This window comes from Scleropages formosus, chromosome 18, assembly GCF_900964775.1.
Source record: "Scleropages formosus chromosome 18, fSclFor1.1, whole genome shotgun sequence".
NCBI lineage: Eukaryota > Metazoa > Chordata > Actinopteri > Osteoglossiformes > Osteoglossidae > Scleropages > Scleropages formosus.
In genome coordinates, this window is record NC_041823.1 from 10,909,818 (window position 1) to 10,935,071 (window position 25,254).

The 25,254-nt window shown below is 43.9% G+C and overlaps 1 protein-coding gene across 2 annotated transcripts in view; it reads left to right on the top strand.

Moving 5' to 3' along the window:
• Positions 1 to 25,254, top strand: part of jarid2a (jumonji and AT-rich interaction domain containing 2a) — a 92,935-nt gene that overhangs the window by 25,421 nt on the left and 42,260 nt on the right. The window contains exons 2-3 of one of the 2 annotated variants that reach the window (XM_018762957.2): positions 19,811 to 19,946; positions 23,606 to 23,741. In XM_018762957.2, coding sequence (XP_018618473.2) covers positions 19,811 to 19,946; positions 23,606 to 23,741 — 272 coding nt within the window. Of the gene's footprint in view, positions 1 to 19,810; positions 19,947 to 22,741; positions 22,759 to 23,605; positions 23,742 to 25,254 lie in introns of those variants that run through there. The other variant, XM_029259770.1, reaches the window with a different exon arrangement.

Here is a 25,254-nt window from a genome sequence, read left to right on the forward strand (position 1 = left end):
GACACGGGGACACAACGATATCTGAAAACGATTGCTGGGGAGGAGGGGGAAAAAAAAAAAAAAAAACAAGGACCAAAATCTTTTTATGCAAGGCTATGACATTGAAAATTGATGATATTTTAAACAAAGGTTTTGATGATTTTTGTTTCGACTAGCTCTCAGGATGTGAAACGCGTAACTGCTAACTACGCTCCGTTTGTGCTTCACCTTGCGTGTTGCAGAGAGGACAGGGACCGCGAGCCCCAGGGCACAATCATTTTATTTCTTTTTTGTTTTTCCTTCCGCTTGCTGCCAGGAGAAACTCGCTGGTTATTACTCCTATTTCTTTACCCAGCGCGACCCTGTGTCCCCTCCGAAGATTGGGAGGGTACTGATTGTGTCCACATTTGTACCGTTTTAATGTACCATTTTGTTATTTTTATTGTAAACGTGACGAGGTACAACCGGACCAAGCCGGAAAATCCCCATGTTTCCGGTGCCCTGTGAGGGAACTACCCCGGCACATGGGGATAAACAAAAACGCTCCTTAGTAGTAGACAGCTTCGCGCCATTAATTAAACATTTCTCGCACCTTGCAAAGTGGGCAAGTGACCGTCTGTGGCGTCTGAGCTCCTCCTTCGCACCCTTTACCTTGTATGGGCACCGGAGTAAATGACGTCTTTTTTTTTTCCCAGCTGAGGAAACGTTCGAGGGAGGAACGTGGCCTCTGTCTAGGTTAAAAAAGAAAAGGGGGGGGGGGGAAGACCTTTCGTGGGAAAACGAACTGTTCTGTGTGTGGCTGCGCACCGCCCCGGACGCAAGGGTCTTTGAGTGACCCTGGTCCCTTGGCCATTTCAGCCTATGCTGCGTTGCCACGGCAAGGGACCGTGGTGGACCGCCACTGTCTGGCCTTAACGTAATGCTTAAGGGGAACAGAGAAACACCGCGATTATTTATTTTAGCCCCAACAAAATAAAGAATTTGAGTAAATGCGTTTTGCAGGACTTTTCGTTGATTGCTAGGGCTGTTGTGGTGACTGCTGGTCTCGACACTCCAGATGCGGCTTTGACGCAAATCGCGAAGAAATAGGCACAGCCTTTAATGCTATACAGCCCTTTCTTTCTTTATTATTTAGTATTTACATTTGTTCATTATAGCTGGTGCTTTTCTCCAAAGTGACTTAAAGGTTAAAGTTACAGTTGTTACGAGCTTACAACTTTTTACCCATTTATTCAGCTGGGTAATGTTACTGGAGCAATTTAGGGTAAGTACCTTACTCAAGGGTACTATAGCTGGAGGTGGGGATCAAACCTGCGACCTTTTTGAATCCAAAGGCAGAAGCTCTAACCCCTATGCTAAGTTCTTTTTGCAGTGTTACATGCCCTACACTGAACTCCTTATCATTCACACATTTACACAGCCTAACTATACCCTGTCTCGCATACACACCGATGGCATTTTAGTCACCAGTTTCCCTGAAACATGACTTTGGACTGTGGTGGATGCCCCACAAGGACATGGGGAGAACATTAAATCTCTATTTAGATTAAGCCAAAGCAAATCCTACATCTGAATGTATATCCCAGGAGTTGAGGCACCAGTGCTACCTGCTGTGCCACCCACTCTTCGCCCTTTTTTTGAGTCTCACGTTGTTTTTTTAAAGGAATGCTGGCCACGGTACACAGATGCAGACTGCAACATGGCACCGGTTATTGAAAGTATGCTTGTGAGAAGGCATGGCTGTATTCGCAGGGGTGCGCTGCAGTCTGGCAGTTTGTAGCTCAACATTCCTGAAATGGGTCCCAGCTGGAATCGGGGCCAAGGGATCTGGATGAACCATGAATGGTGCCGATGAGGGAGAGGCAATGAGTGTACAGAATGACTTGAGCGTTATTTAGAGTACCTTGTCTTGAAAATGCACTTTATGTGGAATGGCAGGAATGGCACAGGTTTTCACAGGTGCCCTTTTGTTTTAAATTACTCCGAGTTTACATAGATAAAATACTCAAACATCAAATGGCCTTAAGAATTTTAAATTTCTCTGCGTGCATCATTAGGCCGTCTCTGCTCCAGTACACTTGTAACTCATAGGATTTATGCCATTGAGTTATATCAGTTGTCAAATTTTCTAAAACATTGCAGTCTTTATAACTTGCATTTCAGGAGGTTCTACAGCTAAATAATGTGTGTGGTTTTTTTTTTTTAAGCTGTATTTTTTTTGTCATCCAGGAAGATGATTATAGGAAATTCAACTATGTCATAATTGACTGTTTTGTAATATTTTGATTTGTGTGTATGTGTGTAATCCTGTGTTGATTGTAGGTGGGTAAGACAGTTGTTTCAAAAAAAAATTATTTTGCGTTACAGGATACGTCGGTGTGTATTTGAGAGGTGGCATCGTTATCGTTGGCCGGAGGGGAAAATTCAGAGACGGGCAGTGTCAAGGGTGAAGAAAGTTGAATTGCCTCATTGTTGGTGTTCCGCTGAGGGCACACAGAATTCTCTCAGGATGTTCGCAGTGCAGCGATTGTTACCAGCCAGGATACTCCATACTCCATAGAGAGCAACATTCCTGATTCTCTTTCGTGTTCGCTCTTCCTGTCCTGCAGCACCAATTACGGCCTCGACAGAAGCCTGCATGAAGCGCTGAAATGCAGTGCTGTCCGGGGGCCTGGCGTACGGTTAACGTTCATTTCGTGTTTAAGGGACCCTCTCCCACACGTTTTTCAGTTGGCATCTTTTAAAGTGTGGGAAAGAAGAAATGTTTAGCAACCGAATTAGAAATGGAAAAATAATCTTTATTGTTTTTCATGTAATGGGTAGCACTGTTACCCCATAACTCCTAAGTGTGGGCTTGAACCCAGTTCGGTCTGTGTGAAGTTTGCATGTTCCTCCTATGTTGGTGTGGGTTTGGACCCAGGCTCCAAAGATGTGTTTCAGGTGGGTTGATGGCTCTCAACTGCACATAATCTGTGTGTGATACTTAGCGTAGCATATCTGTCGTTGTAAGCTGCCTTGAATAAAAGTGTTAGTTATGTACAAATTAATAAACATAATGTTTAGGATGATTAATTGACTTTCCTATAGCTGGTTGGATCAAATTTAAGACCCTAGTTATGGCCTAAAAAAAACCATTAATAGAACTGCTCGTAGCTATTTCCTGTAAGACTTGATCAATCGCTACACCCCAACCACCGCTTCGCTTTTACTTCTGCCCACTTGGTGGTCCCACACACGAAAGGTAAAGAACGGAGGTTCTCGGTTCTGCGTCCGTTGCGGTGGAACGACCTCCCCCTCTCACTCAGAACTGCTGAATCTTTGTCCACATTTATGAAGGGTCTTAAAACTCACCTCTTCCGGACTCACTTCGCCCATGATCTCTTAAGTTCTTATAAGGTGTAAATGTTCACGACCATGCTCGGATCAATCCTTTACAGAGCCACTTCTGGAATGTAACAAACGTTTATATGTATCTCCAAAAAAAAAAAAAAGGCTACCAGGAAGGTGATTAGGAATTGGCGATATTCTGGTAAAGTTTTATGCAGCTACTTGTGTGATGGACGTCGGCGCATATGGTGAAGGAAATTAACTGTACTTAAGAGTCACACATCTGCAGCTATGTCTCTTTTTCCTAATGTAATGCACAAATTGTATTTTCTCTGAGATGTGCGTCGCTTTGGAGAAAAGCGTCTGCTAAATGAATAAATGTAAATAAATTAGACCGGGAACTTTTCTGCATGGTTGGTCCCCAGTGTTTGCTCTGGATGACAGGTTTTGTTTCAGTCTGTACTGCTGATATTTATTGTAAATGCAACAGTGTAAAACTTAGAAATGACCTTTGCTCAATTCTGCTACCGTATACCGTATATGATGCACGTCACAAGTAGACAGGGTTGAAGTACGTACTGGCATCATTTCTCTCCCACTAATGCTTTATCGACTAGCTGCGGGCCGGAATCCTTCCTGGCTCCTTCCTGTGCTTATTTCCAGCTCCACAAACACTGCGTCTGTTTTGCTTTCAGCTCGGTCGCTTTGACCTTTGACCTTTTGCTTGGGCTATCGGGCCTGCTTTGTGAAGCGCCTGTGCCTCGGCAGATTGCTTCAATTCGTTCTCAGTTAATTTTAAGTATGCTTGTAAATTTAATCTAAGGTAAATTTTGTCAGCGTTATAACAATTTAATATAAAGAATGTGAGGGGGAAAATGGTTCTTTTTTTTTTTTTAGTTTCCTGTGCTGTGTGCTTGAAATGGATAGCGACAGATTCACAGTGTCCATCTCTTGATTTTTTTTTTTTTTTTTTTTTTTTAAACGTATTTTATCATTACCTTTTAATGCATTTATACTTTCTATAGTAAATATGTGAGACTACCGTTTGTTTTTAAACTGCAGTAAGTGCTCCTTCCCCTCATGCTCTCCTTTATGGCGAAAAGGTGAACTTCTGAATTCACATTGTTGTGGGGGACAGGAAGAACAACAAAAGGGAACTTCCTGTTTGGCTGGTAAATAAACCCGAGCGAAATGGCGTCGGCTTCCCCTGGCCTCCCTTCATGAAAGGAGATTCTCCTCGAGGTTGTTCGTTATTCGTATACCGAAGGGGGGTGCGCTGTCAAATACCCTCCCAAAAAAAAAAAAAAAAAAAAAAAAAAGAATCCAAACTGGCTTTGGCAGCTGGCTCTGATACTATCACAACCGGAACAGCTTGTCTGATCAGACTCATCCTCCTCGTGGATGTAAATGCCATCTACCAGCGTCTGCGTTGGAATTAACAAGATGCAAATAGAGTATTTCCGCAGCAGAAGTCACTGGCCAGAAAGACGGAGCTGTTTGCCTTTTAAATTATGTTTAAAATTGTGTTTGGCAAATTGAATTTGATGCCATGATGTAATAATTTGCTTCATTTTTACATCAAGTTTAAAAAAAAAAAAAAAAAAAGCAGGTAGTATGACATGTATATTATGGTGTTTATTTTCCTCTACTTCATAGCTCGTTTTATATTTAAAACGTATTATGACATTGCCAAGTTCTGAGTGGTTTTTTTTTTTTTGTTTTTGGAGAAGCTATTGGGGTTATTGTCATAACAGCTTAACTAAATTGTGTAGCAGAGTTTAGTCCTGCACACGGTAGCTCGTCGTACCACTTGAAACGCTCTTAAAATGTCTCCAGGCTGGAAGGCAGTGTTGGCCAATTCTAAAACTAAACTTCACAAGAGACTTTGCCCAACATGTTTGCTAGTTTTATAGGGAAGTTTCTATCATGTACGTTTCTACATGGATAGTTTTAGTTGGGATGGGGGTGTGGTGGCGGAGCGGGCTTGACTGGGTTCTGCGCTCTGGTGGGTCTGGGGTTCGAATTCCACTTGGGGTGCCTTGTGATGGACTTGCGTCCTCTCCTAGGTGTGTCCCCTCCCCCTCCAGCCTTGTGCCCTGTGTTGCCGAGTTAGGCTTTGGCTCACCGCAACCCCACTTGGGACAAGCGGTTTCAGCATGTGCGTGTGCGCATTTTTAGTTGATGAAAGCAGCCACATTCTGTGCGCACTATGGGTGTGGGATCTAAAACTGTTCAGATTGTCTCATGTTGCAAATAAGGTTATTGCTTCTGTGGTTGTAGTACCCACCCAAGGTTCTCCAATACCCCCCTTTTTTCCGTTCATTATTGGAGAATAATGTGAACTAATACAGCTTAAGCTGCAACTGTATTTCGTGGTCAAGAATTCAGATGACATCTTGTTTGTCATATTGAACTCATTTAGAGGGATGAATAGAAAAGCAAACCCTTGTATATATTGCTGCCAGTGTAATGTATTGCCTTGTTAGTCTTAGGAAAGTACACACATACACTGGTGGAAACCACTTGTCCCAAGTGGGGTCGCGGTGAACCGGAGCCTAACCCGGCAACACAGGGCGCAAGAATGGAGGGGGAAGGGACACACCCAGGATGGGATGCCAGTCTGCCACAAGGCACCCCAAGTGGGACTCAAACCCCAGACCTGCCAGAGAGCAGGGCCCAGCCAAGCCTGCTGCACCACCTCATCCCCTCTTAGAAAAGTAACCAGCTACAAATGACATGTTCTCATAGGACACTGGTAGTGTAGTGTAGTGGTTAGCACTGCTGCCTTTGGACCCAAAGGTTGTTTGTTCATTTCCCCCCTCATGCTGTAGTACCCCTGAGCAAGGTGTTTACCCTAAATTGTTCCAGTAAAAAAAAAAAAACTGTTATCCAGCTCTATAAATGAATAGTTAAGTGCTTCGAGACAGTAAGCTGCTTTGGAGAAAAGTCTCAGCTAAATGAATAAATGTTAAGGTAGGGAGAAAACCTCTCACACCCTGCTGAAGTTAACTGGTTTTTAGTAAGGAACAATGTTGGGACATGGAGACCTTGCCACTGAAGAGGACAGTCATTGATCCTTCGTATATTCCAAATGTGTAACAAATATACATTTCCTAAAAGAGATTATCACTCTTGTGCTTTGAGACACTGTTGTCAGAAGTACAACTCGTATAACTTGTGTCAAAGCCACACCTGGAGTGTAGAGACCAGAAGTTGATTTTCCTCTGGACAGCAAGTGACTTAGTGTTCTGTGTGCTCTGGTTTCCACAAAATTGGTTTCTACTGGGTAACAGCACAGTGACCTTAACCATTTTGACCTGATAAAATAGGGCCACAGGAAGGAGTGGAGTCTTCAGAAAAGATTCATATTTGTTTGTGACACACAAGTACTCTTCCATCAAGTTCCCGACAAATGAAGCATTCTGAAAAACTTTATGCTTTGAGAACTTTTCGTTGTTAATTTTGTACATTTCCATGCTCCAACTTTCTAGTCACCAGGAGATCATCAAGTTGTGACCAAACCAGGGGGAGTTGGCATGTTGTATTTTTGGAAACCTATTGGAAATTCTGAACCACAGGAGGTTCCAGAAAAAGATCTTTGCAGACAGTTTGTACAGTGACATTAATACACTCAGAGGTTTCAACAAGGTGAAGGAAATTGTATTTGTCATCAAGAATGGAGAGAAGCTAGAGCGCTCTGTTGTTTGATGCAGGCCCTGTAACTGCTCTAGGTTTTCTGACCGAAAGGCTGCTGAACCACTCTAGGGTTGTTGATATTCCAATTAAATGCCTCGCATAACGGTCATGGGAAGGGTGTACATACAGCCACGCTGGCAAAGATCGGTATCTTGTGACAGTTTGTTTATCTTATGTGTATTCTTAAGCCCTTGCGATGAATATTTACTCCTTCAGTTGTTCTAGGCATCTATCCTTACTTGCTTCATAGCGAAGAGCGCATGCATGATCAGACCAAGTAGAAATATCTTGATCATCCTACTTTACTGTTGGCAGGAATGCGGGTTTGCAGTGTTTTGCTCACTGTCTAGAGGTAAGGAAGATACAGACAAGGTCAATTCTGGGGCAAGAACTAAGAGCAGATGAGATCATTTAATGTAAAAAGTCAAGCATTGTTAATGTGGTTTGTGTGGTGTTGAAAGGAAGTGGTACCACGTTGTGAGATCATGACAGATTATGCTCACAATGGAAGAGCTGTGTCTTTTGAAATATGTCTTGCAGAAGTGAGGACAGCAGGGGCAGATGAAAGGACAGGTGTTCTGAATGTTGTGTGTGTTTTTTTTTTTCTTTTTTTTGTTCCCCTCTGGTTTGTCATGCAAAACTCCCTAGATTTCCCTGAAGCAGGGAGGAGAGTAATGGTGGACTATAGAGAGATCAGATGCGGAAATTGCTGAAAGGGGTCATAAATCAAGGTTGTGTTGAGTGAAGCTGCACACCAATTGCTGGGTGGAGCAGAACATGGGCCAATGAGCGTTGTCTCGATCTCTAGGCGTCACTAAATGTACATTCTTCAGTGTTTTCTCGTGAAGTATTAATAGTATATAGTGTTTTTTTTTTTTTTTATTATTTTTTTTTTTATTTTTTTTTAACACTGCATTTCAACAGGAAGTGTGATTGTCAGTTGTGTTGTCTGACAGCTTAGTGTACAGCGTTACTATTGCTCGCAGTGTGTAAACATGAAATTGTAAATGCAGTTTATTGTCAATAAATGGTACTGGTGGCACGGCGAGTAGCGCTGCTGTCTCACAGCACCTGAGAGGTGCGAGAGAACGTGGGTTCAATCCCCACTCCTTTTGTGTGGAGTTTGCATGTTCTCTCCATGTCTGTGTGGGTTTCCTCCGGGTGCTCTGGTTCCCTCCCACAGTCCAAAGACATGCTGTTCAGGTTCCCCCATAGTGTGTGAGTGACAGAGAGAGTGTGTGTGTTCCACTGATGTATGGATGAGTGACCCAGTGTAAGTAGTGTATCTAGCAGTGTAAGTCACCGCGGTGAATAAGGTGTGTGGGCTCATGACACTACATAGAGTTCATTGGAAGTTTCTTTGGAGAAAAGTGTCTCCTATATAAATAAATGTAGATGTAGAGAGGAAAGCCTAATGGATGGATGAATGTGGAGAGAAAACTGCAGGTCTGACAGATGTATGCAGTTTGTCTGCCTTGTTATGGCTGCTGTGCAAGAAATATGCTCCATGAATTTTACTACATTGGGGGGGGAAAAAACCTCCCTGCCAAGTCATTTTAATTTGACACTTCATGTCAATCATGGATATCTGTGTGCCAGTTCTTATTATAGCACATTTTTTTCAAGCAAATCAATGCAAATCTCTGTGAAGGTGGTTTTTTTTTTTTTTTTTCTCTTTTCTTCTCCCCCCCATGAGGAAGCAACATAATAGCCCCTTAACACTCTACCATCTGCCTGGACCTGCTGGTTATAAACAGAACAAATCTGTCTCCACATTAAGTAGAATCACATACTTATAGAAATGAGTTAAATATGCAGTAGTTGAGCCACTTAGTGCAAAAGTCTCAGGGGCATGTGTCTGGGGGCACCCACAAGTCCGAGGTACTGCTGTACAGAATGACACAAGCTCTCTTCACCGTAAAGGTTGTCACCACCCAGCAGCTGGAAATCCAAGGTGCTGCTGATTTTCTTGGCAGAGCAAGTACTGTATCTGAACCAAGGGCAGTGTTTTGTCAGTTGTCTGCTTTCAGAGAAAGGAAACATTACTCCTTTGTGGTTCTTTTACATTTATTCACTTAACAGATGCTTTTCTCCAAAGCAACTTCCAATGAACTCTACGTAGTGTTACCAGCCCACACACCTTATTCACTGCGGTGACTTACACTGCTAGATACACTAATTACAATGGGTCACTCATCCATACATCAGTGGAACACACTCTATGTCACTCACACACTATGGGTGAACCTGAGCAGCATACCTTTGGACTGTGGGAGGAAACCAGAGCACCCCAAGGAAACCCACGCAGACACGGGGAGAACATGCAAACTCCACACAGACCGAGTGGGGATTGAGCCCACATCCTCTCGTACCACCCAGGGGCTGTGAGACAGCAGCGCTACTCGTTGTGCCATTGTGCCACCTTTTCACAGAATATACCGTGACCTGCTGTATAGAGAGGAGGACTGAAAAACGTTAATGGCTTATAGTTGAAGTGAGTGTGAGAAATTGCAGGTCAGTCCGATAGCTCAATTAACAGTACGAGGTATCGTGTCTTTGAACGGTTCCCCTTCCTGATGTCTAGCATGTGAATTATTAATGCTGAGCTTACAGGTGGAGAGTGGTGTAGATCCAACAGCTGCTGCGTGCAAAAGAGCTGGCGTTTCCCGTGTTTGCTTCCCAAAAAGCCTTGAAATCGGAAGAAAGTCCTAAATGAGGATCTGTGAGTGCTCATACATGAAGGGGTTGCATCATCAAAATGAAGCAAAATGATCTTAGAACATGAAAAAAGACTAGAAAAAGCACACTTTGGAAAGGTGGGAAAAAGCTATTCGCTCTAACATTTCCCCAGCGACATAACAGTTTATTTCTCAGCCAGTTTTCCAACAAGCTATTTTAAGGTGTTTGTTGAAATGCCTTTTCATACTCTTTATCATTTTGCAGCTGCCTACTCTATTTTGAAATGAAGTGATTTTTTTTTTTTTTTTTTTAAGCGGAAGTCCTGAAGTATTCCAGCCATTATTCCCAGCTGTGGGTCTAAAACTTCAGCTTATACTTTTTACCCTGTCTCAAAAAATTTATTCCCCCCCCCCACATTTTTTCTCACTCTTCAGATTGTGTCCAGTTTTCCAACTCTTATGCTTGTACCTCAAAAGAGGACACCCACACAAACTCAGAGAGAGCGATCTCAGACACATACCTCCTCCAACGTTCATGCTGTGAGCCTCCTGCTTTTCTTTTCACTCGAGGGCTGCAGGCTTTATCGAGATATGTAACACTACCGGAGCCCAGTTTGATTCTACCTGCAGCCCTGGAGCTGCCAAGTTGACTAAAGGTGGCTTTCTCTGCAGCAAGGTGTTAAAAAAAAAAAAACCTCAACCATCTCGCTTACACAATTTAACTTTCTGTTCCCAAGCCCCCCGTGGCCATAGATGGCTAAGTTATCATACATTTAAATTTAATATTTATTCATTTATTTAGCTGATACTTTTCTTTACAGTGATGTACTGCTCAGAATGAAGAACAGCACATTTCGCCAGTACACAAGTAGCTGTATATACCAGTAGGGAGATATACATGCACACAAGCAATGCTCAGAATACAGTCAGTTGGTCCAATACTACCATTTTTGCTGGCATATGTTCTACAAGTAGCTGTATGTAGAATCGTTTGGGAATTCGGAAGTGTGTTTATATATACACAGTGTAAGTGTATATATGTTGTGTGTGTTTGTGGAGCACATAGGAGATGAGGAGAGAAGTGCGTCCGAAAGAGACGCTTTTTGACACCCTTGTTCAATGTTAAGAGGGACTCAGTAGCTCTAAGAGAAAGAGGGAACTAATTCCATGACATGGGAGCCAAAACTGAGAACTTTCAGGCTTTCGATTTTCAAACTCTTATGCGTGGGACCTCCAAGTTGCTAGAGGTGGAGGAATCTGGCTGGGGTGTAGAGTAGGATCAGGTACTGTCGGTGTTGGGGAGCAGATCTGTTGGTGGTCCACTTGGCCGTAACCAGAGTTTTAAGCTTGATATGGCAGCTACAGGCAGCCATCGGAGTGCGGCAAGGATGGAAGACGCACGGGGACGCTTCGGTAGGTCAAACGCAACTCGTACGGCAGCGTTCCGTATCAGCCGGAGAACCGGACAGGAGGGAGTTGCGGCAGCCCGGGAAAGATATCGCCGTAGCCCGGTCCGGAAGCCGCGTCTTATATGTCGTCATCTACGGGCAGATGCTGTGGGTGTCGCTCGGGATGTCTCCGCAGGACAAGGTTACGGCTACAGTGTGTTGGGAGAAGCAGAGATTTGAGCTGATTGCAACTCTCCAATTCTTGACTGATGAAGGGGATCAAATGAAGAAATTTGCCAGCGTAACACAGAGGTCCCAACAGTTAGATGGTCCTGTATTGAGGGGATTTGAGCTTAGGGCTTGCAGTAGGGTGCACAACATCTGAAAAAGTTTTTTGCTCTGTCCTTCCACAGCGTAGTACGGTCTGCTCCACTTGCCTTTCTCTGTATGAGTACATGATTGAGTCTTTCAGCCAGATTTTTTTTTTTTTTTTGTTCCCCCCCCTTCCACTACTTACATGTGCTGATATGCACAAGATTGCAGTTTTAGCTTATATATAGGTTACAGGGGGTACTTTGAGGTTCATCTTGACATAATCAGAGCGATTTTCTTCTGCCGCTATGGGATGAGTTCTAGTAATTAATTACAGATTGAAAAACTGTGTAGGCCAGAATATCATTTTGATGTATGCGTTTTTTTTTTTTTTTTGCGCAATGGTGCTTTGTTTTGCAGCACGACACGAAAGAATGTGTTCAGATTCTTAGGCGGTCCGACGTCATCCACCTCAGTGACGATTGTGAGTACAGGGTGCTAATTAGGACTGACCGCACTGAGATCTAGACATCAGCTTGTTTTGCTTAGTCCCGCAGCAGGAAGATCAGGCTGGCCGGCTCCAGAGGAGGGCTGCAAGCATGTCGTGAATGCTGAGTCAGGGAGCTATTTCAGGAACCATCCTCGGAGGACCTTGGAAAAGCCTCTGGCAACAACCATGGCCGAGAGGTTGTGGGCGACTACTTTCCCTATGTAGAGAGTTTGCTTGAGCAGAAATCAGCTGTGCTTGAGAATGATTCCACTATTCTGGTGGAAAAACTACATACAGGACCTGTTTTGGGGACCCTCACAATTTCCTGTTCTCACAGATGGCAGTATTGCTAAATATTGTTAGGGTGTAGGGTGGTGCTGTGGGTTTGGCCAGATCCTGCTCTCTGGTGGGTCTGGGGTTCGAGTCCTGCTTGGGGTGCCTTGTGTTGGACTGGCGTCCCATCCTGGGTGTGTCCCCTCCCCCTCCAGCCTTGTGCCCTGTATTGCTGGGTTAGGCCCCGGTTCGCCGCGACCCCGCTCAGGACAAGTGGTTTTGGACAATGTGTGTGCGTGTGTTTTATGGAGTGCAGTGACAATTTTGTCCTATATCTTGTGCCCTCTGCTGCAGCAGCACTTGTGCTCAATGTCCCCAGTACAGAGTACAGAGTAAGGTGACTCTGATTGCATTTCACAGGTGGAGAGCAAGACGAGCTGTGGTGTCCTCCCTGCTTGAGCTCCAGTTTAGCCTGTCTTCAAGGGCTGTGTGAGATTAAGCCAGTCAGTTATGAGCAAATTGGCCTCTGCTTCCTTCTGCTCCTCCTCCATACTGAACTCTGAGTGCCTGCACTCCCCCACTCACTCACCCAATGGGCTAAATACCAGTTGGGCATCGTGCCTAAACCCATAGTCCACCAGGGGCTGAGATGTTTGTGAGTAGAGAACACTCACCCCTATAAAGAGGTTTGTTTCACTCATATTTTTGTAATGACCATGACCATTAAAGTGACCATTTTAATGACACCAGGTTCAGAAAGCCAATAATAAGCGTGTCCGTGCTATAAAAGAGTGACTCCCCTTGTAACAAACAGCTGTTCAGTATTTCTCTCAATAAGAGGTAGATGCTTAAGCTGAAATTGCTTAAATGCAGTGTGTTTTGATGGTTTATTTTCTGTTAATTAAAAAAAAAAAAGTCTCTTTTTTTTTTTGAGTGCAGATACTTGGGGGGTGCAGTGGTGCAGCAGGTTTGGCTAGGGCCTGGTCTTGGGGGGGGTCTGGGGTTCGAGTCCTGCTTGGGGTGCCTTGCGATGGACTGGCATCCCGTCTTGGGTGTGTGTGTGTGTGTGTGTGTGTGTGTGTGTGTGTGTGTGTGTGCGCCCCCCCCCCCCCCAGCCTCGCGCCCTGTGTTGCCAGGTTCGGCTCCGGCTCGCCACAACCCCGCATGGCACAAGCAGCTTCAGTCAGTGTGTGTGAGTGTGATACTTGGCCTCGTTCCTCTGCTTCATCCTGATATTTAGAGGTATGTATTTTGAGGGAACTGAGGGGAGGTGGAACCAAGGCATGGAATGTGGCTGCGCTTGATAGTGAGCTCCCCAGCACTGTCACCGTGTCAGTTCGCACTGATAGTGACGACTCCGCGACAGTGAACACGTTACATAAGGCAGCCCGTTTGAGACAGAAGAAGAGATGAGAAGAGACGATGCAAAGAAAAAGAGCTCCCTGGAGTATGCCATTATGATGTGATCACTTGACAATTCGCTGCGTTTTCGAGCGTTCGCCGTGTTGCACCATTTTTGGGCGTTAAAGGGCCCATGTTGCTATTTTCAGCTTATTCCTTATTTTGGGAAAAACTTGTGTTTTATTTTTAAACCTCTACTGCATGTGTTTTATTCTGATCATGTGGTCACTTGCTGGCCACACTGTCCGTTGATACGCAAGTCGGTCATTTCAGAGTGAAAAATGTGGCAAAATAAATGACGAAATAAAATAACAATTGAAATTTTTACTCTGAGTAAAAAGCACGTGTACATGATGGCGATTCATTTCATTGAATACTGATTCATATTCCCCATGAACTGAGAGGTGAACTTTGGACAAGAAGCTAAGATCATAAGGAGACAAAAGAACCAAAATAGTTGCTTGCTTTTTTTTTTTTTTTTTTTTTTTTTAATTCTGTTTCACACAGATATTCTGCAGCTGCCATGTTTTTCCAGATCCTTCGCAAGCAAAGGAAGAAACTTAGATTTATTCAGTTTTAACATATTGCAGCTGGTTTTAATGAGAACAAGAGGAGAACAGCGAGCAGCCTTTAAAGAAAAATACCTGATCAGTACCCCTTATGTATGCCACATGTGCTTCCCAAGACGCTATAAAAGAAATGCCGTGTAGGACACGGGCTCTCACATTTTTCTTGCTCAAGGGTGACTTGGGGGTGACGCTTATTTATAGCTTAGTGTTTTATATGATCAAAAGGTACAAGGTATTCATAAATTACAGTGGCTTTTTGCACCCTGTCCCCAGCGGGAGGGTTAGGGCTGTACTCGGAAGCCCGAGTAATATGACTAACGCCGCTACGAAGAGAAAGTTCACCGGTTTGGGAACCGAGCGCTGAGTGCATTTTTGCCTGCCTTGTGCTCTGACCCGTGCGGGGCGTTAAAACGCGGTTTGTGTCTGGAGGGGAAACTTAATGTTCCCGTGGAGCAAAGCGAACGAGCGGGCCAATTAAATAATCAGAAATGAAGGGCGTTTTAGGCAAAGTGCTCCGTGCGCGGCTAGGAGCTCGGCAGCTTCATCAAGGAAGGCGATTTAGTTATTGAAATCATAGGCTGGAATCACACAAGGTTATGGCTTTTTTTTTTTTTTTTTTTTTTTTTTTTTCTCCCCCCTCCCCTTAAAAAAACTCTGGCTTGCTTTTGTTGTTGCCTTGTGTAGGAGAGCTCGGCCGCAGGGTGGGTATTGTGTCTGTTTACGGATTGCGTCCTCCGAGCGGGAAAAGAGCGTTGGCCTTGGGCCCTTGCAGGGGCCGCCTTATACAAAAGTCTGCTATGCTTAGGTACTTCACTTTGTTTAGTGTCAACTTCATCTGTTTGTTGTGTGGTTTTTTTCTTTTTTTTTTTTTTGTACTGCACAGGAAATGTAGCTGAAATTATTTCTCCTCTTTTTGCCATTTATTGCTCATTGGATGCAGGCTAATAAATCATATTAAGTAAATAATTCCTGTCTGGACATCATATGGCTGCGTGTTTTCGTTGCCATAACGTCAATATTTATTTGACATGACAAAATTACTCGTACAGTCTGTCATTAGAGGATATTATGTTATTAGACTCCAGTGTGGAAACAATTTGAAGAAAGTGCTTTAACGTTGAATGTTTCACATTTGTCAAAGCCATTAGGCAGTTTTATTTTCTTGCCTGCATATTCTCTGCTTTTTAGCAGCTTTATTTTGATTGGAAGAGAATATTTGATTTTTCAGGGTTTGGAAATGTCTTAACATGTGAAAGGCAAGTGATTTGAGAAAGATTTGCTGTGGTGTTGGATCCACAGGGCAGACATCAGGACTGGAGCAACGTGATTGATTTAGGGTGATTTTTGTTTTCTTTTTGTGTCGCTGTGACCTGCAGTTGAGTGCGGAGATTTTGGACAAGCAGCATGGACCTATGCTTCTGGGCGAGATGGATAGCAACACCATTCTAATCACAGGTGGCACGGTGGTGCAGCGGGTTGCACTCTTGTCTCACCACACCTGTGCTGTGGGACATGGGTTCAATCCTCGCTCACTCAGTGTGGAGTCGCATGTTCTCCCTGTGTTTTTGTGGGTTTTCTCCCACAGTCCAAAGACATGACTTCAGGTGAATTGGTGACTCTGAATGACCTATAGCCTGTATTTATGTGTGTTACATTTCTTTGGTGTACAGATGGGTGAACGTTTGCAGGGAGTTGACTACCGTGTACCTAGCAGTATAAGTCACCTGAAAAAATAGTGGGTTTGAGTTGTTAATGATTGTAACAATCATGCACTTTGAAGGAGAGCATCTGCAAAATGAATGAACTGAATGACCTTTTTTGTAGGCTTTAAAAAAATACGTTTACTCTTTTTTTTTTTTTTTGTACAAGAGGACATGCAGTTACCTTTGCTGCGACACAGTGTGTACAGCTGAAAGACGATTGTTTTAACAGCTCACACGTCCACATGTGTAGTTTGAAAGGACTCCACGGAGCAGCGCAAGCCCTCACCAGCTGGACCTTGTCCCGAGAAAGAGCTCGCAGTCAGTCGATCCGAGCCAAACGTCCTGCGTCCGTCAAAGACCCGCCGTTGCTTTGTCACGGCCTGCGATCGCAGCGTTTTCCTGATCACGGGTATTCTTGGAGGCTGGTCGGGTTTGACAGACCGACTGTAGTGCTACTTGCTGACAGATAAATTCACAGAGGCAATTGGTATTACTTACTGTGGGCACAGGGGAACGTTAATTTCTTTGCCATATATATATATATCAAAAATATTGAGAAAAAAGTAATACTTTCACCCTTGCCCTTTAATTAATAAAAATAGGAACACGATATTAAGGACACCGCATCCTGTGTTTAAGGAATCCAGATGGAATTTTTCTTTTGCAGGCATCGGAATCGGCACGATCACATCGGAGTGCCGTTGTTCAAACGCGTTGGAGAGGTTAGCGGCTTCTTTGACCTTTGCTCAGAGCACCAGACCGTCCAGCTGCGAGGCTGTGAGTCAACCATAATAACTAGGAAGACCCTTAAAATAGCAGCTCTGAGGAAGACGTCACTTCTGCAGGATAATTAGCCAGTAATGGGTTATGCTTTTTTTTTTTTTTTTTAAAAAAAAAAAAACGCGGTATCGCTGGCAATGGAATCGTTGCTTAGCTCAAGTTCTGCAAGGGCCTTTCTGGTGAATTTCTGATCATATCTCAGAGTTCAAAGCCAGGACAACAAAAATCACCCTAAAGCGGTTCGGTAAGACCTCAGTCACAGGGTGCGGAGGGAGAAGCCCTTAACCGCAAGGAGAAGCGCTACCCTAAATGGTGTTTTTTTTTTTTTTTTTTATCCGCTGAGCTTCCACACAGTCTGAAGACAGCTCTCTGTTTTATTTGTACTAGTTTATACCAGTCTAAACTGTATCATATACCAGCTGCCGGGTTGTGCCGCTTTCACCAGCGACGCTTATTCACCTGTCAGCCTCGTCACAGGGGGACCCTGTTTCTTTTGCCTTTTTTTTTTTTTCTTTCGGACTGAATGCTTGGCTGGCACTTCAAGGCCAGAGCCACGCACTTTGCATATGAAAAGAGACTTTTCTTCAAAACCGAGCGTTAAACTCGGCAGCGAAGTCTAGCGCAGGTTGGCGGCAGCTTCGGGGTTTGAGCAGCTGAAACGCAGGCTGGCGGACGCGCGCGCGTGGAAGAGCGGCGCTTGTGTAACGTTTTCTCATCCGCCTTTTCCATTCAGTTGTTGCTACAGACTTCGCTCTGCAATTCAGACTCGCTGTGACAAATATGGGTTATTCTGAGCAGGCTTGTTCTAATTGACCGTGCAGAGCAACTGAATGGGGATACAAGTTGCAGTTAATGTTTCATTTGTTTTTCAGTCTACTTGGATAATTTCATAATAAAGTGTGGTGGTTTTTTTTTTTTTTTTTTTTTTTTTTTAAAAAGACAAATGCATTGAAGGCCAAAAAAAGTCCCACACACTAATATTTTGTTGGACCGCCTTTTGCTTTGATTACGGCACACATTCGCCGTGGCATCGTTTCGATAAGCTTATGCAATGTCACAACATTTATTTCCATCCGGAGTTGCGTTAATTCCTCGCCAAGATCTTGTATTGATGATGGGAGAGTCGGACCGCTGCGTGAAGTCTTCTCCAGCACATCTCACAGATTCTCGTCGGGGTTAAGGTCTGGACTCTGGTGGCCAATCCATGTGTGAAAATGATGTCTCGTGCTCCGAGCCACTCTTTCACAATTTGAGCCCGATGAATCCTGACGTCGTCATCTTGGAATATGCCCGTGCCATCAGGGAAGGAAAAATCCATTGATGGAAAAACCTGGTCTTTTAGTATATTCAGGTAGTCAGCTGACCTCATTTTTTGGGCACATAACGTTGCTGAACCTAGACCTGACCAGCTGAAGCAACCCCAGATCATAACACTGCCCCCACAGGCTTGTACGGTAGGCACTAGGCATGATGGGTGCATCACTTCATCCGCCTCTCTTCTTACCCTGATGCGCCCATCACTCTGGAACAGGGTAAATCTGAACTCCTCAGACCGCATGACCTTTTTCCATTGGTCCAGAGTCCATTCTTTATGCTCCGTAGCAAATTGAAGCTTTTTTTCCAATTAGCCTCACTGATGAGTGGTTTTCTTAAGGCTACGCAGCTGTTTAGTCCCGATCCCTCGAGTTCTCTTCGCATTGTGCGTCTGGAAATGCTCTTACTTTCGCTATTAAACATAGCCGTGAGTTCTGCTGTTTTTTTACGATTTGATTTCACCAAACGTTTAAGCGTTCTCCCATCACAATCATTCAAGATTTTTTTTTTTTTTTTTTTTTTCCCTCTCCCCCCCTCTCCCTGACCACATTTCTTCTTCGAAGATGATGGTTCACCTCTATCCTTTCAGGTTTAATAATGCGTTGGACAGTTCTTAACCCAATTTTAGTAGTTTCAGCAACCTCCTTAGTTGTTTCCTTTGCTTGATGCAGGCCAATAATTTGACCCTTCTGAAACAGAGTAATGTCTTTTCCACAACCACAGGATATGTCTTCCGACATGGCTGTTTAAGAAATGAGAAGCTACTCATTGCATCAGTTAGGGTTAAATAACTTGTTGCCAACTGAAACATATTAATCACTGCAGGAATTATCCAATGGAAGGCTCTTAGCTATTTGCGTAGTTAAATCCAGGTAGTGACTTTTTTTTGGTCAGGCAGTATATTTCATGAACATAACGTGCGTGGTTTGTAATTCCTTATATTGCTTTATCGTGTGCTGTGGCTTTATGATTCTACTTCTTTGATGGAAGTGTAATTTTGTTTAGATTAACTTGCTTTACTGTGGTCCTCCTTTGAAAGTGCAACAGAAAGTAGCTGTAGGTTTGTGAAACTCTAACCATTCAAATCAACAAAATACAAAAATGGGTCACAGCGGGAATGTTGTGTGATAAACATCTTCAGTGAAAATGTTGAAGGGGTGTTTTACTGTAGAAAGAATATTAGACACAGGCAGGGTTGCTGAGGTGGCAGTGTACCAAAAATCCCCCCCCCCCCCCCCTTTCAAATCAGTGCCATCTGGGTGAGTAAGGTGGGCCTTGGGGAAATTGAACTGCTGAGGGCTTCCTGTCGAGAGGACTGATAGTTACATCCGAGCAGGTAGTGGAGTATGAAGCAGACCTCACTTTTTCCCATTTGGCCTCCACAAAATTATTTACTTTTGTTAACTAGTACTTTACTGTCATCTGTCAGATTAGAAACTCTTCTTGAAATCTGGCTGGGGGGGGGGGAGCCTATGTACTTCCCACAGACCAATATACTAGTGACGAGCCTTGGTTTTCAAATCTCCGAAATGATAAGGCTGGAAGGAAACGGTGCTAATATTCTTTCAGATGTTGTCAAGTTAGAGTGCTAGACTGCTTGTTCTCCTTCATGTGTTTAAAGCGGAAAATGCTAATTTCCTCTAAGATGGTACAGTAAGTCTGTCAGGTTTTAAACGCCAGATCTGCTGACGGTGGGGAGAAAGGCTTATTTGATAACGCACGGGACTTAGAAGGAGGAGATGGAAGGAAGCAGAAGGAATGCTGGAGTGTGGGGAATGAGGAATGCGGGGACACCTCTGTGGGGTTTGGAGGTGACCCTCGTGTGGCCGGCCTCTTGTCGCTTTCCAGTTGGGTATTTTTCTTGTTTCACACCCGCCGTGGTCTTGCTCCCGTTTTGCAGGATGACAGCGATGGCATCCCCTGGTCTGAGGAGCGAGTGGTGCGAAGGGTGCTGTACCTCTCCCTGAAGGAGTTCAAGAGCTCCCAGAAAAGGCAGCTTGGGGAAGGCCTTGATGTGGGGATCAAGAACACTAATGGTGAGTAACACGCAATGGTGGCACGCCCCATGCGCAGGCAGCTTTCAGAATTACATTTACACTTATTTATTTAGCAGACGCTTATCTCCAAAGCGACTTCCAATGAACTCTGTGTATCAGCCCACACACCTTATTCACCGCGGTGACTTACACTGCTAGATACACTACTTACACTGGGTCACTCATCCATACATCAGTAGAACACACTCTCTCTGTCACTCAGACACTATGGGTGAAGAGCATGTCTTTGGACTGTGGGAGGAAACCAGAGCACCCAGAGGAAATCCACACAGAGACACAGGGAGACTCCATGCAAACTCCACACAGACTGAGCGGGGATCGAACCCACATCCTCTCCTACCACACCACCCAGGTGCTGTGAGACGACAGCACTACTCGCTGTGCCACCCATATCAGTACGAATATCAGTTAATGTAGGTCCTTGGAACCTGAAGTTTGTTGGTTCCAGTCTCTGACAAGTACCTGCCACGAGCCCGTTGATCAAATGAACCGCTCAAAAAGAATTTACGAGCTATATTTACGTGCAGCGCCTTGCTTGTGAACTTTTTTGGCCCTCGCAGAGCTCAATCAGCATATGCGAAAAGTACATTTGCCTTACACATTTAGTCATTACTTCAGCTTGTGAGATGCATGTGCATTCTACCCCCGTGCAAAAACTTTATTTAGGTCGTACCAGCTGATTGTGACTTTGGATACGTTTCAGTAAATATGCCGTCAGGCAGTGCCAGGGAGTACAGCTCGGATGGTTTTCGATGAAACGAGGCTTCTTCACGCAGCTGGGGATGCGAAAGCCACTCTTAATAGCGGTTTTAATTAGGCCCCACTTGACACCCGAGCTCGATAACCAGTCAACAAGGAGGCTGTGGGGCCAATTGCAGCAAATTCCCCACCGACAGAAAGTAATGGCGTAAAAGAAGGCAAAAGGTGACATTTCTGGCTCCGGGCGACAGAAGAAGCACGCGGAGCGAAAGGGAGGCTGGCTAGATGTGAAAAGCTTCTGAAAGCCTTCCTAACTGCCATTTCTGTCTGGGTGTGAAATGCTTTCCTCTGTCAGTCTGCGCTCCAGGGTGCTCTGCGCTGCAAGTCACAGCGGGAATCTGACCTTATCAGTGGAATATAAAAACACCTTAACGCATTCCTACCTTCTGCGGCACCTTCTAATTACGGCGGCCACCGCACGTAGTTTTGGAGTGCACATTTGATGATCTTAAATAGATTGACAAAACAAACTGAATTTCTCAGCGCTCTTGAATTGTTCGGTAATGAGCATCTGTTGGAAAGATTTAAAGTGTACCTGTAGCTGCTAACAGATACGGAATCCCGTTAAACGGCTGGATTTCACAAGGGCACGCCACATTATATCTCGTATTTCACGGTATCTGTACCATGGGGTATATTGCATGAGAAATCTGGCAGCATCAGGGGCACGAATGGCATTATTTTCAACCACAAGTGACTTCTGTCATTGAAAGTAGGACGGACTGCAAAGGAAGGAATGTCTTTTCTCAGCAGTGTTTGTTATTAGGCCCCGCTTTTTAAAATTACTTCGCCATTTACATTTATTTAGCAGATGCTTTTCTCCAAAGCGACTTCCAATGGACTCTATGTAGTGTTATGAGCCCACACACTGTATTCACCGCAGTGACTTACACTGCTAGATACACTACTTACACTGGCTCACTCATCCACACTCTCTCTGTCACTCACACTATGAGGGAACCTGAACAGCATATCTTTGGAGTGTGGGAGGAAACCAGAGCACCCAGAGGAAACCCCCACAGACACAGGTTGAACATGCGAACTCCACACAGACCGAGCAGGGATCGAACCCGCATCCTCTCGTACCACCCAGGCACTGTGAGACGGCAGCACTTCTTGCTGTGCCACCCGTACATTACAGCTGTGTTCTATTAAACAAAGCACAACAGGCCGTTTTTGTTCCATTGTGAAATAAATTCCTTAACTCACACTGGACACTTTTTCGGTCGACCACACGCGGAAAGCGTATGTCTTTATACGTATTGTATGTTTTTGCTGATCCGATAGTGACTGCTGCGCACTATTTTTCTTAAAATTTTGAGCATAATCTTGTCCAGAATCAGAATACTCCTCTTATAAAAGGCCTGTATTTTTAAGACACTCAGCTCAAGTCCTCTGGGATCATACTAAGAACATTTTGTAAAAAAAAAAAAAAAAAATTTTTTTTTTTTTTTTTTTTTTTTCCCCCCTCCAGGTTTTACCACTTTTTTCAGATTTATTTTTCTTATGGAACACAAGTATGTCTAACTCATTTATTTCACTGAGTTATTATGTTCACTAATAGAATCACATGCCCTAGTTAGGCAGAGCAACCTGCCCAGGTAAACCCAGAAGCTTTCTATCTTTATAGTCCCAAAGGCATGTATCATACATGTTGTCAGCACAGTAGATCGTAATGAGTTAAAGCTTTTATTGGCATCGTGGCTGATTTTTGTCACCTGGCAGTCAAAGCTCAGAATCAGATCTAAGCGACACCTCCGATGCTGCTTGTGAGTTCCTTAAACAGTACTTTACATTTTTATTGTGACGTATTTGTGATTGCGGTGCATCCGTAAGTTGCTCCAGTGAGCTCGAATCAAAATGATGCTTCTCACTGGAGTGGAGGTGCTGCAGATATTCATAGATGAACGTGTCGCTCTGCTCTTCGCATCGCCATCGGGCTTCCGCAGATGCAGGATGAAATCGTCACTCTTGTGGGATCCTTAGCTGCGCACCTACTTAGTTGCAGATGAGACGAAGATCATTCGGTCAAGTTACGTTCTGAATGACGCCGTTCCTTTTATTCCGCGTTACTCAGGCTGGCCAGTCGTGGGTTTTACGGCCCCGCGTGTTGCTCACCTTTGCGCTTGATGAGGATGGGGGTATCAGATCACAGCTATCAGTTTTAGTTAAACGCTCGTGAAATTAATTCGGCGGGAGACGCGATCGCGGAAAAATCAGCGTAGCGCTTTTCAGGAGGGCCGTTGTTGGTCTGTCTCGGACGGAGCTCGAACCCAATTGTGCGAGGGTGACACGACGAGACGAAGCAGGAGGGAAAACGCCGCACAAAATATAATAAAGCTGATGCTAATGCCTTTATATTATTATTATTTTTTTTTTCTTTCTTAGTTACACTGACCTGGCTTGAGTTCGGACTGGTACGCAGCAGTACTCCTGGATTTGCCCCAGACTCCGCAGTGTGGCGTGAAGCCGGTTAGCTTGAGATAAAATGTGAAGCACGTGTAATAATCAAGTTTTAATCGTGTTTGTGTGTAATTTCCATTAGTTAAATGCCCATTAAATATGGCTTCGTCGTCTTGGCTCTTTTTGCTGCGTGACTGTATCCTCCCCGCCTCATTTATATGCAGGTGTATGCAATTTAGTAAATTTGGATTACGAGCTGTTTGCAGAAGAAGAATTTGGGATTCAAATCAAGCCCATTAAAAAGATATATTGGGACGCTATGCCTGTTTTTTTATGATTAACACCCGTCGTCGTGTTTTGAATACACAAGATCCTTTTTCTTATCTAGAATTAAGCGTGTTAAAATGTAATGGTATTTTGGGGGAGACGGCACGGGGTGACTGAAACGCGTTTCCCTTTTCTTTTTTTTTGCGTAGGATCTTTGGCAAACGGCCAGCACAGCGTCAACAGGTCGGCGCCGAAAGGAGGCCCGTTGGCGGAAAATGACAAGGAGGACTCTCAGGTGTCATCGCAAAGCAGCGACTATTATGAAGACGAGCCAGTGAGGAAGAGGTGAGTTTGACTTGTTGGCACTCAGCTGCGTTGTGGTCGTGTCTACGGTGGTTCCATCCTTGTCTAAGACTAAGCTCGTTTAAATAAATGAGCTTATTTTCTCCCTCGTACGTCCACGGTTCTTACTTGCAACGGACGGTGCTGGCGCCTGACGATAGGCCTCTGAAACGATGCTGAATTTGAGTAGTCCGAAATGAACGGCGGTCACTTAAATTGTGCACAAATTGCGAACGTTGAGGGGAAAAAAAAGGTGCCTTTCGATATGAAAACGAAGGAGCACGTGGGGGAAAATAAGTAAAACGGATTTTCTTTGTGTGACCTAAGTGTGTGAATGTCTCTTCAGGTGCTGTGTTGGCCTTCCTTTCTGGCCTTAACACACATCTGATAAACTAAGGCTCTGGGGACGATGAGCTCTGTACTGCTGAGTAACCACGGTACAGAAATTTTAAAACTCAATTTGTTTTATTTTTAAAGAGGAAAAAATGCACCACAATGAATCATAGAAAACAAATAAAATAAAGCTCCAATCTCCACTAAATGAAGAATAAGTAAACCTAATAGTGGCAGAGGACTCGCAAAACATGATGTGTCTTGCTGGGAAACATTTCCCGCTTCTCACAATAAGCACTTTAAAAGATAAATCAGTTCTGGCCAGCCGACATCTTTGCTATAAATCAAATGGTTATTGTCGCTGTGATGCTTCAAGGGCAATTTTAAATGTCCACTATTTAAACTTCACGTCTGTGACGCACGTGACTGTTAAGGTTACTCGGTATTAATAACAGAGTTTGCCAGATCTCAGAAAATTAGCAGACAAACAAACTCAAGGCATTGAAGGACTTACCTTGTGTCGCACTCAGTAGCAAGTAGAGGAAATAATTTCGAAAATTCATGGTGAGATTTCCTGATCACAGCTGTGGCTTTAGCTGAAATGCTGTCAGTTGGATTTTTCAGGTACAGTGATTTGTTTTGAATTTTTGTGGCAAGCAGATTCATAATGATGGACTGAAAGTTATCAGCTTTGTTTTTTTGTATACTCTGTATATCGATTAAAATATTGAAATTATGATGCTACAGTTGACTCTTGAATAACACGCGTTTGAACTGCGCGGGTCCACTTATACGCGGATATTTTTTCCAGTGCTCTTTTATGAATATGACTGTAAAAGTTTAACGATTCATTCATTAGTGTATAGGCTGGACTACCGCAAAGCAATCGTATCAGTTACACCAGGCTACCGTGAAGCAATCCTACTGCTGCTTCTTCGTTATCAGTGCATGAATTGTTATACCTCTAAATAAATATGAATTTTTTTCACATTATCTTTTCATTTTTGATGTCTGGCATTAGTAATACGTATAACATCTACAGTGTTTTGTATCACAAGATAATATTGATGGAGGTACTGATAGACAGACAGACGATTCATCTTGTAAACAGATGATGTAAAGTTACTGTATCGATAAATACAGTACAGTAAATGTATTTTCTCTTATGATTTTCTTAACATTT